The 18,097-nt window shown below is 38.3% G+C and overlaps 1 protein-coding gene across 8 annotated transcripts in view; it reads left to right on the forward strand.

Moving 5' to 3' along the window:
- Positions 1-18,097, forward strand: part of AHCYL2 (adenosylhomocysteinase like 2) — a 164,078-nt gene that overhangs the window by 132,457 nt on the left and 13,524 nt on the right. For all 8 annotated transcript variants that reach the window (XM_047694586.1, XM_047694580.1, XM_047694581.1 and 5 more), the window contains exons 5-11: positions 3,171-3,273; positions 4,698-4,792; positions 7,400-7,506; positions 8,613-8,729; positions 12,001-12,064; positions 12,532-12,620; positions 15,181-15,251. In XM_047694586.1, the coding sequence (XP_047550542.1) occupies positions 3,171-3,273; positions 4,698-4,792; positions 7,400-7,506; positions 8,613-8,729; positions 12,001-12,064; positions 12,532-12,620; positions 15,181-15,251 (646 nt within the window). The remainder of the gene's footprint in view (positions 1-3,170; positions 3,274-4,697; positions 4,793-7,399; positions 7,507-8,612; positions 8,730-12,000; positions 12,065-12,531; positions 12,621-15,180; positions 15,252-18,097) is intronic.

Here is an 18,097-nt window from a genome sequence, read left to right on the forward strand (position 1 = left end):
GCCAGCAGTCCTGATTTAGAATTCTTTGAACCGTTCTTATATTCTTGGCCCCAGTTATTTTTCTTTTCTAGTTAATTTATATTGCTCTGTTTGTTTGACAAATTTGAGAATACTAGCTATACGAATTCAGAAATTCTTTAAGGTGAAAAATAAAATGAGAGGGGAAAAATATGGTATCAAGTGTTGAAAGGTAGTAAGGAGGGGCGCCTGGGTGGCTCAGTGGGTTAAAGCCTCTGCCTTCAGCTCACTAAATGCTCAGGTCATGGTCTTGGGGTCCTGGGATGGAGCCCAAGTCCCGCATTGGGCTGTCTGCTCAGCGGGGAGCCTGCTTCCCCGCGTCCCCCCACCCCAGCCCCCGCCTGCCTTTCTGCCTACTTGTGATCTCTGTCTGTCAAATAAACAAATAAAATCTTAAAAAAAAAAAAAAAGAAAGATAGTATGGACTGGAAATTAAGACATATGGGTATTTCTGCTATTAACTTACTATGTGGCCTTGGACAAATTACTTTAGGGGGTTCGCCTAAATTAGTGGAGTTGTTTGCAAGTTTTTTTTTAAATTAGAACATAATTAGAATTTTTATTTAGCATAGAAATATTAGAAAATACAAGTTTGACAACATGAAAAGTACCAGTACTCAGAGTTAACTACTGTCAGGAAATTGTAAAACAGGTTTTTAACCAAAGCTTTATTCTTGTTAAAATAGTTTGTAATCAAAGCAGTAGGTCGGGGGGCACCTGGGTGGCTCAGTCAGTTAAGCTTCTGATTTGAGCTCAAGGTCATGATCTCAGGGTCCTGGGATCAAGCCCTGTGTTGGGCTCCCTGCTCAGTGGGGAGTCTGCTTGTCCCTCTGCCCTTCCCCCTGCTCATGTTCTGTCTCTCGCTTGGTCTCTCTCACCCTTTCTCTCTCTCTCTCTCTCTCTCTCTCTCCCCCAAATAAATAAATAAATAACTTCTTTTTAAAAAAAGCAGTAGATGGTATACTACCTTCTTTAAAAGAATCCTACCTCTATCTTATATAATGAAGTAAAAGTAAGTCAGGTTCTAGGGGTGCCTGGGGGGTCTCAGTCGGTTAAGCATCTGCCTTTGTCTCAGGTCATTGGGATTGAGCCCTGTGTTGGGCTCCCTGCTCAGCAGGGAGTCTGCTTCTCCCTCTCCCTCTGCTGCTCCCCCTGCTTATGCTTTCTCTCACTCTCTCTTCTGCTCTCTGCCAAATAAATAAAAATGTTAAAAAAACAAACAGACAAACAACTAAGGATCAGATCAGTGGAGTAAGTTTTTTTTTTTATAATATTTTTCTTTTTTTTTAATTTTATTTATTTATTTGACAGAGATTACAAGTAGGCAGAGAGACAAGCAGAGAGAGGTGGGGGGAAGCAGGCTCCTGCTGAGCAGGGAACCCGATGCGGGGCTCGATTCCAGGACCCTGAGACCATGACCTGAGACGAAGGCAGAGGCTTTAACCCACTGAGCCATCTAGGTGCCCCATTTTTAAAATAATTTTTAAAAAATAATTTAAACAAATATTTCCTTGGGGTGCTGGGTGGCTCAGTGGGTCAAGCCTCGGCTTTCAGCTCAGGTCATGATCTCAGGGTCCTGGAATCAAGCCCCATGTCAGGCTCTCTGCTTAGCGGGGAGCCTGCTTCCCCCTCTCTCTCTGCCTGATTCTCTGCCTACTTGTGATCTCTCTCTCTCTGTCAAATAAATAAATAAGTAAAATCTTAAAAAAAAAAATTTCTTAAGGGGAGCCTGGGTGGCGCAGTCGGTTAAGCGTCTGTCTTTGGGTCAGGTCATGATCCCAAGTTGGGCTCCCTGCTCAGTGGGGAGCCTCCTTTCTCTCCTTATCTCCCACCCCCCCCCTTTATTCTCTGTCTCTTTTAAATAAATACAATTTTTAAAAACAAAAAAAGTTAAAATTAAAGTAATAAAATATTTTTAAATTTGAAATTAACATGGATTTATAGATAAGTTGCAAGTATAGTGTGGATCACTTTTTTCTCAGACTTTTGAGAGCAAGTTGCCAATCTGATGTTCCTTCACCCACAAATACTTCATTGCATACTTTCTACAAACATGGACATTCTCTCATTCAACCAGTACAGCTATTCAAAATCAGGAAATTAACATTGACTTATATTACCATCTAATCCTCAGACCTCATGTATCTCATTAATTGTTATCCCTTTTAGTCTCCTTTAGTTGGTCTTTCTTTGACTTTCATGACCTTGATACTTTCAAAAATTGCAAATGAATTATTCTGTAGAATGTGCTCAGTTCTGCTTTTCCTGATGTGTCCTTATTATTAAATTCAGGCCATGACTTTGTGTTAGGAAGTGATACTGCATTTTTTTCATTGAATCTTATCAGGTGACACATTGATCTAGACTTGATATATCATTTGTCAAAAGGATATTCATTTTGATCCTTTGCTTGAGGTAGTGTCTGCTAGATTTTTCACTGTAGAAGTTATTTTCCCCCTTTGTCATTAAAAGTTATTTCGTGAGGTAGTAATATGAAACTATGTAAATATCCCATTTTTAAAAATTTTTTTATAAACATTAAATATCCATTTTTCATCGAACTTTCAATTTTTTCATTTATTTATTTACTTTTATTTGTATGAATCATTGTTTCCTATTTTATTTAATGGATTATAACCCATTACTATCACTGTTTATCATGATGCTCAAATTGCTCCAAACTTGTCCCGGAGGAACCCCTTTCATCTTGCTTCTGTGACTTCTTTGTCTTTTGACATATCCTCTCATTCTTTAAGTATTTACTTGCTTCTGGTATATGATTATCTAAACTTATTTTGTACATTCTTTGCCCTAACTCTGGAATCAGCCATTTCTCCAAGGAGCCTGGTTCCTTTTTTTTTTTTTTTTTTTTTTTTTAAGATTTTATTTATTTATTTATTTGTCAGAGAGAGAGATAGAGAACACAAGCAGGGAAAGCAGCAGGGAGAGAGAGAAGCAGGCTCTCTGATCAGGGAGCCCAGTACGGGGCTCGATCCCAGGACCCTGAGACCATGACTTGAGCCAAAGGCAGAAACTTAACCAACTGAACCACCCAGGCGTCCCCCAATATACTTTCTTATTGTCAGAAACTTAATTTCCTTGACCAAATGTTTGGCTAGCTTTGTTTATCTCCTGCTTTCTGTTTAATACAGGTGCTTATGGAAACTCTGGGTGCGCTGGGGGCACAGTGCCGATGGGCAGCCTGCAACATCTATTCCACTCTCAATGAAGTGGCTGCTGCTCTAGCAGAAAGTGGTAAGATCTTTTGCTTGTCTTCTGTGTCTTCAGCTAAAGTAAGTCTCCGAAAAGTTCCATGTATTCAATATAAATCTTTAAGAGAGTGATATTTAAGGATCTGTCTTGGGGGAATGGATCCCTATTCTTGTGAGTTTGCTCTCCTTCTGTGCTTCTCTTGTTAAATATGATATAGGTAACTCTGTTTTACAGTTGGCAAATACCTTCTTATGTCTAATATTATTAGTTAATGCTTTGCCTTGACTTGCTAATATTAGACCATCAGTGAACACTACTTGTCTAAGGTAATACGGATTAGAAAATAAAGTGCTTCAGGCGTAGTTTTGTGGTCCTGCTGGTTTTTCAGCAGTTTGCCCCGATTTAATGTTTGGTGTTTCTGCTTCACCAGTAAAAAGGACTTGACCTGGCAGATTAATATTTGATCACAATGGCTACTGACACAGGAAGGACAAAATGAAGAGAGATTTGGACTTTGCCAGTTTCTTGTCTTCCCTCTGTGGCAGCACAGCACAGATCAGGGTACCAAATGCTTATTGCTTCAGAGCTCTTACAAAATGCTGGGAAAGCTCTGTGGTATATGCATGTCTCTCCTTTTGCTAGCACTTGAGTATTTCATTTGTTTTTCATTTATATTCATTATAAATTTTTTATTAATATATAAAATATGTATATAAAAGGGCACAAGTATTAAATATATAGCCCAATGAATTGTACATATACATTCTTTTTTTTTTTTCCCAATAAAGGTTTAATGGCCTACTCTTAAGAGATAAAAGAACAAATGAGACCATGTCTTTGCCCTAAGAATCTTATATTGTGATTAAGGAGAAAAGACAAAATATATAAATAATGATAATATAAGGACATATATGATAAATGCCACGACAGATCACAAATCTGTATTTAGTGCACAAGCAAGCAGCTTATAAAAGTTCAGATTCCATGAAAAATCACTTGCAGTTAATCAGGCTCCGTTAGGAACACAAAACTTAACTGGGCTATGGTAACATTTTAACTGATGGAGAAGAGCATAGGGGTTCTCCTAATGAAGAAGGTGGGGTGACCAAAGTGTAGACACAAGAAAGATCAGAGTGTAGTTGAGAAATGGTGAGACTTCCAGTTTGACTGGATCAAGATGTACTCATTTCTGATTTCTTCTTTTTTTCCCTTTAATCTTACTTGTAGCATCCATCATACTCTTGTCCCTTTTGTTTGTCTTTTTTGTTGGATCAAGAGCAAAATGGCCACCAAAGACAAAGAAGTGCATGAAGGGGCTGAAGACAGTGTTAATCAGTGAGGAAAGTCAGTTCAAGGAGTAGAGCAGAATGAGAGAATGGGAACTGGGGAAAACCATTATCTTGTCAAAATTTAGGGGCAGCCCTTCTTTCAGGCTTTAACAATTTCTCTTTGTTCCCTTTTCTCAGGATTCCCTGTCTTTGCCTGGAAAGGAGAGTCAGAAGATGACTTTTGGTGGTGCATTGACAGATGTGTGAATGTGGAGGGCTGGCAGCCAAACATGGTGGGTTAGATTTCTGCTAGCACAATTCTAGAGGAATTTGGTGAGGACAGAGTGCAGGGCTATGGCCTGGGAGAGGATGTCCCAACAGGAAGGAAGGAAAATGCTTCCTTTTCTATTTTATCTGGGCTTCCAGCAGAACTGGATGCTTATGTTTAGGGTACCGTAAGAATTTTGAACTTAGCCTCAAAGTGCTAAAATTATTGGTACTGATCTTAAGAAACATTTATATTCATCAGCAACATTAAAATACTGCTCAGGGTTCACACATGGCTGGTTCAAGGTTAATGAGTTACCATCCCCTACCCACCTCCCCCCTCTAACAACAATAATGAAAATGCACACACAAACACACATACATATACAGCTCCTGTGGTACTTAGCTTTTCTCTAGAATCACGGGCTAAATTTATAGTAAATATGAGGAGATTCCAAGTTCAAATTTCTTCTCTTTATTTTCCACTTTAAGAAAGCTGCCTAAGCAAAAAGTTTTGGGGTTTTTTATTTTGCTTCATTTAATTTCGGTTCATCTTTGAAAAGACCCAAGTTCTCGAAGGCCGATAGCAGCTAGGAGTCACAGAGAAGCAAAAAGCTGCACGAAGTATGAAGCACTCCTTTTTCACAAACATTTTGCATATGAATGAGATGAGAAACTAGGGAATCAACTGAAAAAAGGGTCCTTGAAGCTCTAGTCCAGCTATTGCTTGCGGCTAAAAATTGCAGAGTAGGCCTCACTTGGTACACAAAGAGGGAAGCCACAACCTCTTTCTGGATTCTGTGATGCAGGTTACATTGCACCACAAGCTAGTTTGAGGAAGCTGGGTTAATACCCTGAAAGGGAGAGAGGAGTCAGCTGCAAGATGAGTCAGCTCATTCCCACAGAGTTTAACAGTGACTGGAAGAAGTATGACTGACATGACCTAAAGGAGATGGGCCAGGGGGTTTCTGTGGGGAATAAAACATCAATTTTAGAGTCGAGAACATGGGAAGGACATGGGATTGCAACCAGAGAGCATTTACAGACTATAGGGCCAGCACAAACTGCTGGAACAGCTGATGAAGAAAATAAGACAAGGATAAAAACCATTGTCACCCCAGAAAATAGAGCCCATTTCTCTTGGGATCCTGTCAAGATCTAATACTTTTACTTGCTTTCCAGCCTCAGGAAGATTCCCTGGTGGCAAGAATTTCTGTAATAGAATAACATGGTGGTGAGAATTATGGGTTACATTCATTAAATAAATATTAGGGATAGCAATTACCTGCGTGTATTAGATACCTCTGTTAAAAGAGAAAAGCAGACAAGAATAGTGGGACTTAAGACCAGAGTTTCCAGTTGTTCAGTATTTTTCATCTCTGACTTTTTTATGTGACTGGGGATCAGAGGCTGCAAGGGAGAACTCTGAGAGAGATTCCATACATGCAGAAAGGGAGAGAGAAACTCTGAGAAGCCTTTTCATTTCTCAGGGCATCTGTTCTGAGGGTTCCTACTGGGAGAAAAGAGAGCATTAACTTATAGAATGGAGCCAATGTGTTTTAATGAGTCTTGCCTTGGATCCCTGCTCTCAAATAAACTTCAGTTGAGTCAGAGAAAAAAGGTCATGAGCAAAAGTAGAAGCAAAAAAGAGATGAAGTGGCAGACACGAGGTGGGGGATTTTGTGTATGCAGGGGTCCAGGATGGCATTTTGGCAACTTGTAGTAGAGTTGATATTTGATGAGAGGGTGTGTGCCCGTAGGGAGCAACTCAGTTCTGTGGGGACTTCCCAGGGATCATCATTTGGAAAGTCCTGCTAAGCATTTCTGACAGCTAGGTGAAGGGCTGAAGTGCTACAGCCTAGTGCCTAAGAGCATTCCAAGCTGGTCTTTCTTTAGCTTATTTATAATTCAAAAACTTTCCTCCGCTGATGAACGCTCCAGTGGGCACAGCATTGTTTTATCTTTAATCCCAACCTGAAATAGTGATGAGCTGTTCAGAGGCAAGCTTGCACACCTACATGCTGCACAGTTCCCTGGTTATTTTTAATTTGGTTTATAGAGAGTGTGAGGTTTCGCTAGGCAAAACCCTTCAGTGCTGTCTGATATTTTGGGTGGGAGAGTGCCTATGCTTTGGGAGAAGTGAAGGATTAACAAATACAGTTTTATAACCCATTGTTCTGGAAGGGAGATTAATTATCTGGCTTCATTTAAACTAAGCCTTGACTGAATATATTTGAAGTCCTGAATATAACTCGTTAGAAATATGCTAATTTCAAGGTCAGGCTTTCTGATTATCCACAGTGCATTCAAGAACTAGTTGTCTAGATAGCCACTTAAGCTGTTAGTTCAGAAGAAAAATCCTCATTTGTTGCTATGTGTTTTGGTATAGTAGATGGGCTATGTGGGAAGGTCATTTGGCTCTGAGAATTTCAGTTTGGCTTTTCACCCCGCATATTTTACTTCAGTGTAATGACTGGTCATTATATTGGCTTTAAGTAACTTCCCATAACCATATGGGAAATTTGAAATATCTGTAAATTGGCAGTTAGAAATTAGGATAAAAGACCCAGAGCAACCTGGAAACCCTGAGCCTTTGGTAAAATAAATGGTATTATTGATGCTTATTTTTGCAGATATTGGATGATGGAGGGGATCTTACTCACTGGATTTATAAGAAGTATCCTAATATGTTCAAGAAAATCAAGGGCATAGTAGAGGAGAGTGTTACTGGAGTCCACAGGTAAGATTTGACATGGATGTACCTGGTTTTATGCAGCCTAGATATATATTCTGATAATCACATACCTATAGAATACAATATGTTAAAAATCGGAACCTTCTCTGAGGTACTGAGATCTGAGTTTGCACACTTGTGGTTTTTTTTGTTTGTTTTTTTTGTTTTTTAACAATGCAAATAACAAACCTAAAATTGGGAGTTCGGGACAGGTAAGGGAACAAGTATGGTCCTCGTATTTTCTAGTCATTGTAATGAATTGACTGCTTGTCCTTTTTAGATGAATTTATTCATTCCATAGCTATTTATTTAACTTCTACAATGAGCCAGGAACTTCTAGGAACTGTGCTAGGGATCTAGCTGTGGGCAAAACAAACAAAAACTTGGGTCCTCATAGAGCTTACATTTTTACTTAGAGAACAAGGATTCGGGGTTCTGTTTCTCAAATGAGCAGTAATTCCCTCAGTAAAATTGAAATAATTTCTGTTTACTATTATTCACTCATTAAGAACTGAAAGTATGCAATGGAAGTTTTAGGGAAGTAAATTCTGAATAAGCCACCATCACTGCTTCAATATAGTGTGATCTTTTTTAATATACCATACCTTTAGACTCTTAGAAGGGGATGAATTTTGAATAAAATACCTGGTTCTAAGTTTTAGTTGATTCAACTTAAAATGAAACTCCTTTATGTAGATATGCATATTTATATGATGTATATGTATTGAGATTATAAAATTGAGACTATTTGAAAGTTAAAATTGTTGCATTAGAGTGGTGGGATTCAAATAGTACTTAAAGTTACTCTTTGTTTAATGTAAAAGGGGATTAAAATTAATAAGCAATTTAAAATTTTACATTTTAATTCTTCAAATTTGGAAGTGGGTCAGAGATTTTTCCCCACATGCCTCGTAACTAAAATCTTCATTTCTCAGCTGTATACAAACTTTAGAAAGGTAACCTTTATTTCTTTAGATACACCTAATGGGATGAAACTAGCATGTCTCATGCTCTCATGCCCATACAACATATTTCTGTAATTTGTTATGAAACTGACAGTAGGTTGCAGTATCTCACTGTTTTGCGTTCTTCGTGATTTCCCTCATCCTCAGGCTGTACCAGCTATCCAAGGCTGGGAAGCTGTGTGTTCCTGCCATGAACGTCAATGATTCGGTCACCAAACAGAAATTTGACAACCTCTACTGTTGCCGTGAATCAATTCTAGATGGGTAATATTTTGTTGTCTTTGGAATGAACTTAGTTGTTGAATTGAGGTTCTGAGTTTTTTAGTTTTGGTTATTTCTAGAAATCATTCATGTAGCACCTCTGGATCTATTACTACATCATACTCAGTATTTTATAACCCAGATCTACCATTGCTATCCCTATGACAAAGCACATCTATTTCACTTAAAAAATCAGACTAGCCTGTCTATTGATGGCAAAATTTTTACTTTGCGACCCTATCAGGCCTGCAAGTCAGTAATTAAAGTCATAAACTAAGAATCTTTGAATGATTTGGGAAGAGGTTCCTGGTATTCTTGTTCTAGGTAATGTTACTAGCTTTTAAATTCCAACCAGCATATAATTCTCTGGCCATCTGGAAAGTTGTGGTGAGCAAAAAGTCAATCACAGAGGCATTTCTAGTCTTTTAAATCTGTAAGGACTATAAGTCTGACAAAATCTACTTAGGTGTATACCAAATACTATGTTCTTCTAATGCCCAGTTTCTGTTTCTACACTTGTGTCCAGATAATCCTTCATCCTTGTTCAGAAGTCAGTAATTCCCTCCATGAAACCATGAAGTCGGTTTAGAATATTGCCAAGCCAAATGGTTTCCATCATGTTTGGGTTAATGGAAAAGCTAAGAGAGGGCCTGTGGGGCACATAACTAACGAGTCTGGACCATAGGCAGTTTGCAACACCACAGGTGTTAGAGCCAGAAGGCCTGGTTTGACTGTTGGCTCTATCATTTAGGTCTTGTAATAGTTATTTAGCCTCTCTGCACCTATTCCCTCATCTGTAAAATGGTGACAATAAGTCCTACCTACATCATAGAGTTACTGAGAGGATTAAGTAAGATAAGGTAAGAACCTGGTGTTCAACATTAGTCCCTTGTCCTTCTTTCTAGAATGAAATAAGTTCTGGATTGAATGAGATTTTAAGGGAAGCTTTTTACTTTAAAATCTTTTTGGAGGGAGGCAGATATTCAATGTAAATTCAATTTATTGCTAATTATTATTTCTGTAGAGTCAGTAGTATTATCAGACAGATTGTACATGTAAATGAATTCTCAATCCATCAGTCTGTTTATAGACTGTGCCTTGTTTTGGTTACATAAAAGTGTTATAGCTTATGTGAATAGCTTTGATGAATAGCTTTGCACCTGATATCCCTTGAGGAAGAGAGGCGGAAAAGCTCAAGAGTAAAGCAACGGAAGCTCATAAGTAAAATCTTTTGATTTTCTTTGCTATGATAACCATTCCAGGACCATTCTCCTAAACCATGACTTTTGAGTATGATAGTAACCCAGCTAGACTTATTCTCTTCACTTAACAAGAAAGGCCTCTGCACTTAATTGATATATTTTTAAAATTTAATTAACTAATTAATTTATTTATGTTAACATACACTGTTACATTAATTTTAGGCATACAATAGTGATTCAGCAATTCCATACATCACTTGGTGTTCATCCCAAGTGCTCTCCTTAATTCTTATCACCTGTTTCACCCATCTTCCCACCCTCCTTCCCACTGGTAACTTATCAATTTGTTCTCTATAGTTATGAGTCTGTATCTTTTCTTTTCTTTTTTTTAAAAATTTTTATTTTTTATTTTATTTTCTTTCAATGTTCTAAAATTCATTTTTTATGCAGCACACCCAGTGCTCCATGCAATACACGCCCTCCATAATACCCACCACCAGGCTCACCCAACCCCTCACCTCCCACCCTCCAAAACCCTCAGTTTGTTTCTCAGAGTCTACAGTCTCTCATGGTTTGTCTCCCCCTCTGATTTCCCCCAACTCACTTCTCCTCTCCATCTCCCAGTGTCCTCCACGTTATTCCTTATGCTCCACAAGTAAGTGAAACCATATGATAATTGACTCTCTCTGCTTGACTTATTTCACTCAGCATAATCTCTTCCAGTTCCATCCATGTTGATACAAAAGTTGGGTATTCATCCTTTCTGATGGAGACATAATACTCTATTGTATATATGGACCACATCTTCTTTATCCACTTGTCCATTGAAGGGTATCTTGGTTCTTTCCACAGTTTGGCGACTGTGGCCATTGCTCCTATGAACATTGGGGTACAGATGGCCCTTCTTTTCACTACTTCTGTATCTTTCGGGTAAATACCCAGTAGTGCAATGGCAGGGTCATAGGGTAGCTCTATTTGTAATTTCTTGAGGAATCTCCAAACTGTTTTCCAAAGTGGCTGCACTAACTTGCATTCTGTTTCTTATTTCACTTAGCATTATGCTCTTTAGCTCGCTCCTTCCATGTCATTGAAAATGGCAAGATTTCATTCTTTTTGATGGCTGAATAGTATTTGCTATTTACTGAGTTTCACTGAGGCTCATGGAGTTCTACTTGTTCCTATTGAGGAGTTGTCAAATCATTAAAAATACAGGATTCCTACTCTTATAGACTGTTTTCAACAGGAGAGGTAAGCAGATAAGTGAACAGAAAGAGTCACAAATATTTGTAGGAACTGTCTATCTCAGAATAGACTGGTTTTAGTTGAGAACTTTCTTCTGCCTAATGAGGGATTCCTAGAGAAGGGACACTAGCTCAACCCAAAGAGAAACCAGAACCTACTGCTACAGGTTCTTCCAAGAGACTCTAAAAACAATAAGGACATTTATTCTAGCTTCATAGAGAATCAGAGACAAAAAAGTAGAGCAGATCTGAGAAAGAATCAGCACCAGAAAGTTCACTCTCTCATGCAGTCAGTATTGTGCATGTCCAAGCTCTTCTCCCTCTCGCCACCTATTACCCTCTGTGTGGAATTAATGAGGGACCTGTTGTCCCTTCTGACGCTGCTAAATGTAGCACTCATTTATCAGGGTTATCTTCTACGTTTCTGTCTCATTAAATAAAACAGAATAATGTTTCCATTAAGCTAGAGCTTTGTCTCCTAAATAAAAAATGTTATTTTTATTCTATTTCCAAAAATTATATGATAAATGTATATTGCTTTTTGTTTAAAAGTAACTTTGCAGTCTACAGCTTCTTGCCTTCTGCACCACTCCCAAGACAAGAGGAAAAAAGAAAAAAGCCCCTCACCTGTAGCTGGAATTGATCGGATAGCATGGAGTGAGAAAATACATATTTTATTCAACCTTTCTTTCTAGTCATTGGATAGCACAGAAACCAGGCTTTCTTTCAGAATGGAACAAACAAATAAATGTGAAATCAAAGGTACCCATTCTAATCTTAAAGGAGAAATGAGAGAAGATTTTTCTGATTTAATGGCTTTTCTTGCCCTAGACTTAAAAGGACAACAGACATGATGTTTGGTGGAAAGCAGGTGGTGGTCTGTGGCTATGGAGAGGTAAAGCATAACTTTTCACTTACTAGGTGTATAAAATATGATTTTGTTGAAATATACCAGATTCTTTTATTTAAGGGATGTGAGAATACATTCACTCACCACTCTAGATGGGAAAAAAAGTAACTGTAGAGGCCCTCTGGTTTCTTTTTTCCTTTGCATTTTTGCCATTTTTTCTCATTGATTTTCTGACTTGTTCCAGCACCCTGTTTATGATGTTCTCATAGTTTGTGTTTTGATTATAAATCGTGAGTGTGGGTGTTCTTATGTACGTGCACGTGCTGAACGGGAGTTAGGAGTTTGTTTATGAACCGCATTCATTTTTTTTTTTTTCTTGTTTTTCCCCAAGCATGAGTCTATTCAGTGAAATTGCTTTTGGGGGCGGAAAATGGGGTACAGTTCACCAGAAGCTTTGAGATGTTGTTTTCTCACTGACTTTCTTTATTATGTGTACTCTCTCCCCTCTTCAGGTGGGGAAGGGGTGCTGTGCTGCCCTAAAAGCCATGGGCTCTATTGTGTATGTAACTGAGATCGACCCCATCTGTGCTCTTCAAGCCTGGTAAGCATGCAAAATGAAACTCGCTTTTTCCTCTGTGCCACCATCTATTGGATCTTGTAACTGTCACCAAGGAATGGCCTGGTTAATAGCACATTTTATCTTAGAGGGGCCCAGATCCTGAGAGATGCTGCTGTTAACCGTAAGCTTCCCTCTTCCAAAGATCAAGTAGCTCTGCTCTGAGAAAGCAGATTATCAGAGAAGCTAAAATTTTGAATTCCTGTGGAAATCATTAGAGGGAATGACTTGAGCCAAAGAACAAGTACCTCCTTACCTTCTCCATATATAATCCTCCCTTTTTTTTTTTTTTAAAGTAAGCTCTATGCCCAATGTGAGGCTTGAGCTCATGACCCCAAGATCAAGAGTTGCATGTTCCACCAGCTGAGCCATCCAGGCACCACAACCCTTCTCCCTTTGAAAACAATGATCAAAAAAGAAATAAGTTGGCATCAGATCCTTTTTGATGTGATGCACCGAGAACACTTCTGTGATACTCTTTTCCTAAATGTATGACCTGAATCTCCTCAGGAGGAAACATCAGGCAAATCCAAATAAAATCTGCTGTCTCTGAGTGAAGGGTATAGGGGAGTTTGTACTATTTTTATAATACTTAAGTTTGAAATTATTTCTAAATTAAAGGTTAAAAAATAGTTCCTGACTCATCCATAATTTCCCCAGTAGATTTGTTGGCTTTCTCTGAATCAGGGTTCATTAACATGTTTTAATACTGATTGAGACAATGATTCAGATTCTCTTATAGACATGAACTGATCACTTACTGTATAATACGTACTGTGCTCTGTGCTTAGGATGAATAAGATGAATATACGAATGAGGCAAGGTCCTGCTTTTAGTAGTACACAAAAAACCAGTGTGAGTGGAATAAGTGCTCTGATGGGGGTAAACAGTACATAGTCCTATAGGAGCCAAAGGAGAAGCACCTAACTAAAGAGCAAAGGGGCAGGGTAGGAAGAGATGTCAACAGAGCTGAGTCTTGAAACTTGTATAAGACATGTCTTAGTTTGGACGTTAAGTTCCAGGGATGAGGAACATCACAAGGAGCATAGTCACCGAGGAAGGAGAGAACATGGCATATTTAAGAAGATCGAAATACTTTAATGTAGCTGGCAGAGAGGATAAATTTGGGGGAGTGGTAATATCTAAGGTAGGAATCCTATGTGAAAATGATTATATATCTGATAAATATTTAGGTCTTATCCTGAGAACAGGCAATCTCACTGAAATATTTTAAGCAAGGAAGTGACTTGATCTAAATTGCATGTAGTTTCTAATTGCAATTTAGTTTCTGCAAACTAAATTAGACAGACATAAACCTGGAGATGATGACATCGGGCCAGGGGCTACTGTAGGAATCCAGGCAAGAGGTAATAAGACCTGAGCATACACAAGACCAGCATATATGGAGAGCAGGGTACCGATTCAGGAGATTTTAAAGAGTTAAGGAAAAACAACCAGATTTGGTGACAACTTCAACTGGGGAGAAGAGGGTAGGCTAGGACATTCTAGTTTATCTGGCTCATACACTTGGGTGAACAGTAATGCTGTTGATCAAGAAGAAAATACAAAAGAAGAAATAGGGTTTAGGAGTACAGAAAAGATAATGAGGTTTTGTTGAAACCCAATAAATTTGATATTCTTATGGGACATCCAGGAGAAGCTATCCAATAGATAATTTGATCCAAGGCTCTGAAGCTTCAGAGAGCACTAACCTAAAGATAGATTTGTGCAAATCAGCCAATAAGAAGAGTCATTTACAGGGGTGCATGGGTGGCTCAGTGGGTTAAGCCTCTGCCTTCGGCTCAGGTCATGATCTCAGGGTCCTGGGATCAAGCCCCACGTCGGGCTCTCTGCTCAGCAAGGAGCCTGCTTCCTCCTCTCTCTCTGCCTGCCTCTCTGCCTACTTGCGATCTCTGTCAATTAAATAAATAAAATCTTTAAAAAAAAAAAGAAGAGTCATTTACAGCCAAGGGAAGGGTATGGATAAATACTGAAAGAATAAAGAAAAGAGTCAGGCCAGTACTGTACAGAGTACCAGCTTTTAAAGACTGAGTAAGACTGAAAAGGAATAATCAGAAAAGTGGGAGGAAAACCAGGAGAGAACAGTATCATGGACTCTAAGGAGTATAGTTTTAAGAAGGTAAATAATGTTTAATGCAGGAAATTAAGTGATGTAAGAGTCTAAGATTTGTTTATTTATTTATTTATTATCCAGAAGATTGTTGATGATCTTGGGGAGAATAGTTTCAATGGGGTAAGATTCAGTGGCTAAAATGCACTTTCTAGGAACTCAGTTTAGGAAGCTCATGGTAACCCCTAGGTCTCTGTTTTCAGGAAGAATTAATTTGCAGTGATGCAAAGAAACCTTTACTTCTGTCCTGTGTGAACTTAAGGAGATGGTTTGAATTTTTCACTGCTAAGAATAATCTAGCTATATCAAGAAATGACATTGCAGGTACTGAAGGAACTTAGTGATAGCTTTTGAGGTTCTGTGGCAAAAGCCTCCCAATTGCCTTTGTTAATTGATCATGCTTTATTTTTACAGTATGGATGGATTTCGACTGGTGAAATTAAATGAGGTCATCCGGCAAGTGGATATTGTTATTACCTGTACAGGTATGATTTTGACACGGACAGTGGAATGGCACTTGGGAATGCTTTCATGGAACAAGTGAAACATGACCAGAAATGTTCTGAATAAACCAAACTCGAAAAGCCAGATACAGAGGTCTACAAAACCAGTCAATCTTTCATGTTCTTCCCACCTCTTTAGAACTCTGACCAAAAGTATATACCATCTAGGTCATCCCTAGAGGAAAGTTTCTCTTTAACTGTTCTGTAATTACCACGAAGATGGCTAGAGATAAGTTTTATTTGGGAAACCAGATCATTTGATTTTTTTTTTAAAGTGTATGTTTTATTTTATTTTATTTTTTTTAAGATTTTATTTATTTATTTGACAGAGAGAGATCACAAGTAGATGGAGAGGCAGGCAGAGAGAGAGAAAGAGAGAGGGAAGCAAGCTCCCTGCTGAGCAAAGAGCCCGATGCGGGACTCGATCCCAGGACCCTGAGATCATGACCTGAGCCGAAGGCAGCGGCTTAACCCACTGAGCCACCCAGGCGCCCCATCAGATCATTTGATTTTTTATTTTACTTCCAAAATTAAGGTATATTTCTCTCTAGTCTCTGTAATTAAAGCAGGCCTAGAGCAAAATTCATAGTTAGAGAAAGTGGGAAAGGTAGTTGTATTAATTCCCAAGGAGGTAGATTGGAGTTTTAGAGAGGAATATGCAGAAATGGCTAGTTTCCTTGGGCTGAGATACTTTGTCTTTATGGTGGGACCATAAATGCTAGGACACTGGTTTTTATTTGTAATTATATTTTAGAGGAGGAAAATGAGAATATTTAAGAATAAAAATACATTTGTAGCCTCAGGGTGAGATGGGGGCAAAGAAGAGGGACCATAGGAAACTGTTCTTGCTTCGCATCAACCCCCTTAAGTCTTTTTTTATAGCTTTATTGAGATAGGATTCAGAAACCATACATTTCACTTATTTTAAGTGTACCTGTCAGTATTTTCTAGCAAATTCACAGGGTAATACAACCATCACCACAATCTAATTTGTTTATTGAGATAATTCACATACCATACAATTTACCCTTTTAAGTATATAGTTCAGTGGTTTTTAGTGAAGTTGTAGAATGTCTGATTCCAGAAACTACACCACCCCCCAAAAGAAATCCCATACCATAAGCAGTCAGTCCGCCGCATTCTTTCACTCTACCTTTCTTGAGCCCTATGCAACCATTAATTTCTCTGTTTTTATAGATTTGTCTATTTCATATCAATGGAATCATACAGTATGTGATCTCTTGTGACTAGCTTTTTTTTCTTACTTAGCATAGTGTTTTCGAGTTTCATCCATATGGTAGTTATGTGTAGATATTTCATTCCTTTTTATTGGTGAATTATATTTCATTTTAAGGATATACATTTTGTTTATCAGTTCATTGGTTGGTGGGCATTTGGGTTGTTTACATTTTTTGGCTATTTTGAATAATGTTGCTATGAACATTGTGTACCATGTTTTCCTGCAAACATGTTTTCCATCCTCATGAATATTTACCTACCTATATATACCTAGGAATTGCTGGATCATATGATGATAACTCTACTTACAATATTTTGAGGAATTGCCAAGCTTTTCCAAATAGGTGGCACCATTACACTCCCATAAGAATGCATGGGGGGTTACAATTTCTCCACATCCTTGTCAACACTTGTTATTATCTGTTGTATTTACTATAGCCATCCTAGTAGGTGTGAAATGGTGTTTTATTGTGGTTTTGTTTTTTTTTTTAATTAATTTTTTTAATTTTATTTTTTATAAACATATAATATATTTTTATCCCCAGGGGTACAGGTCTGTGAATCGCCAGTTTTACACACTTCACAGCACTCACCATAGCACATACCCTCCCCAATGTCCATAACCCCACCCCCCCTCTCCCAACCCCCCTCCCCCCATCAACCCTCAGTTTGTTTTGTGAGATTAAGAGTCACTTATGAAAAAAAAAAAAAAAAGAGTCACTTATGGTTTGTCTCCCTCCCAATCCCATCTTGTTTCATTTACTCTTCTCCTACCCCCTTAACCCTCCATGTTGCATCTCCTCTCCCTCATATCAGGGAGATCATATGATAGTTGTCTTTCTCCGATTGACTTATTTCGCTAAGCATGATACCCTCTAGTTCCATCCACGTCGTCGCAAATGGCAAGATTTCATTTCTTTTGATGGCTGCATAGTATTCCATTGTGTATATATACCACATCTTCTTTATCCATTTGTCTGTTGATGGACATCTAGGTTCTTTCCATGTGGTTTTGTTTTTTAAGTATTTTTATCCAAGTAATCTCTACACCCAGTATGGGGCTCAAACTCACAACCCCAAGATCCAGAGTCACACGCTCCACCGACTGAGCCACAACATCCCTCATTGTGGTTTTTGACTTGCATTTCTCTAATGAGTAATAATGTTGAACATATTTTCATGTGCATATTGACACGTTTTCTTTTGTACTTCTTCTTTTGAGAAATGTCTATTCAGATCCTTTGCTCATTTTTTATTTGGGTTGGTTGCCTTTTTATTATTGAGTTGTAAGGATTCTTAATAAATTTTAGATGCAAGTCCCTTACCAGTTATATGCTTTGTAAATATTTTGTCCCATTTGTGTGTGTTGTCTTTTCAGTTTCTTGATGATATCATTTGCAGTACAAGTTTTTTTTTTTTGGTGGCTTATACTTTAGGTGTTATATCTAAGAAACTGTTGCCTAACCCAAGACCACAAAGATTTATTCCTTTGTTCTACTAAGAGTTTTGTAGTTTTAGCTCTTACATTTAGGTCAAGTAAAATTTCACATACGGTGTGAGGTAGGGGTCCAACTTCATTTCTTTTCGTG

This window comes from Lutra lutra, chromosome 11, assembly GCF_902655055.1.
Source record: "Lutra lutra chromosome 11, mLutLut1.2, whole genome shotgun sequence".
NCBI classification, from domain to species: domain Eukaryota; kingdom Metazoa; phylum Chordata; class Mammalia; order Carnivora; family Mustelidae; genus Lutra; species Lutra lutra.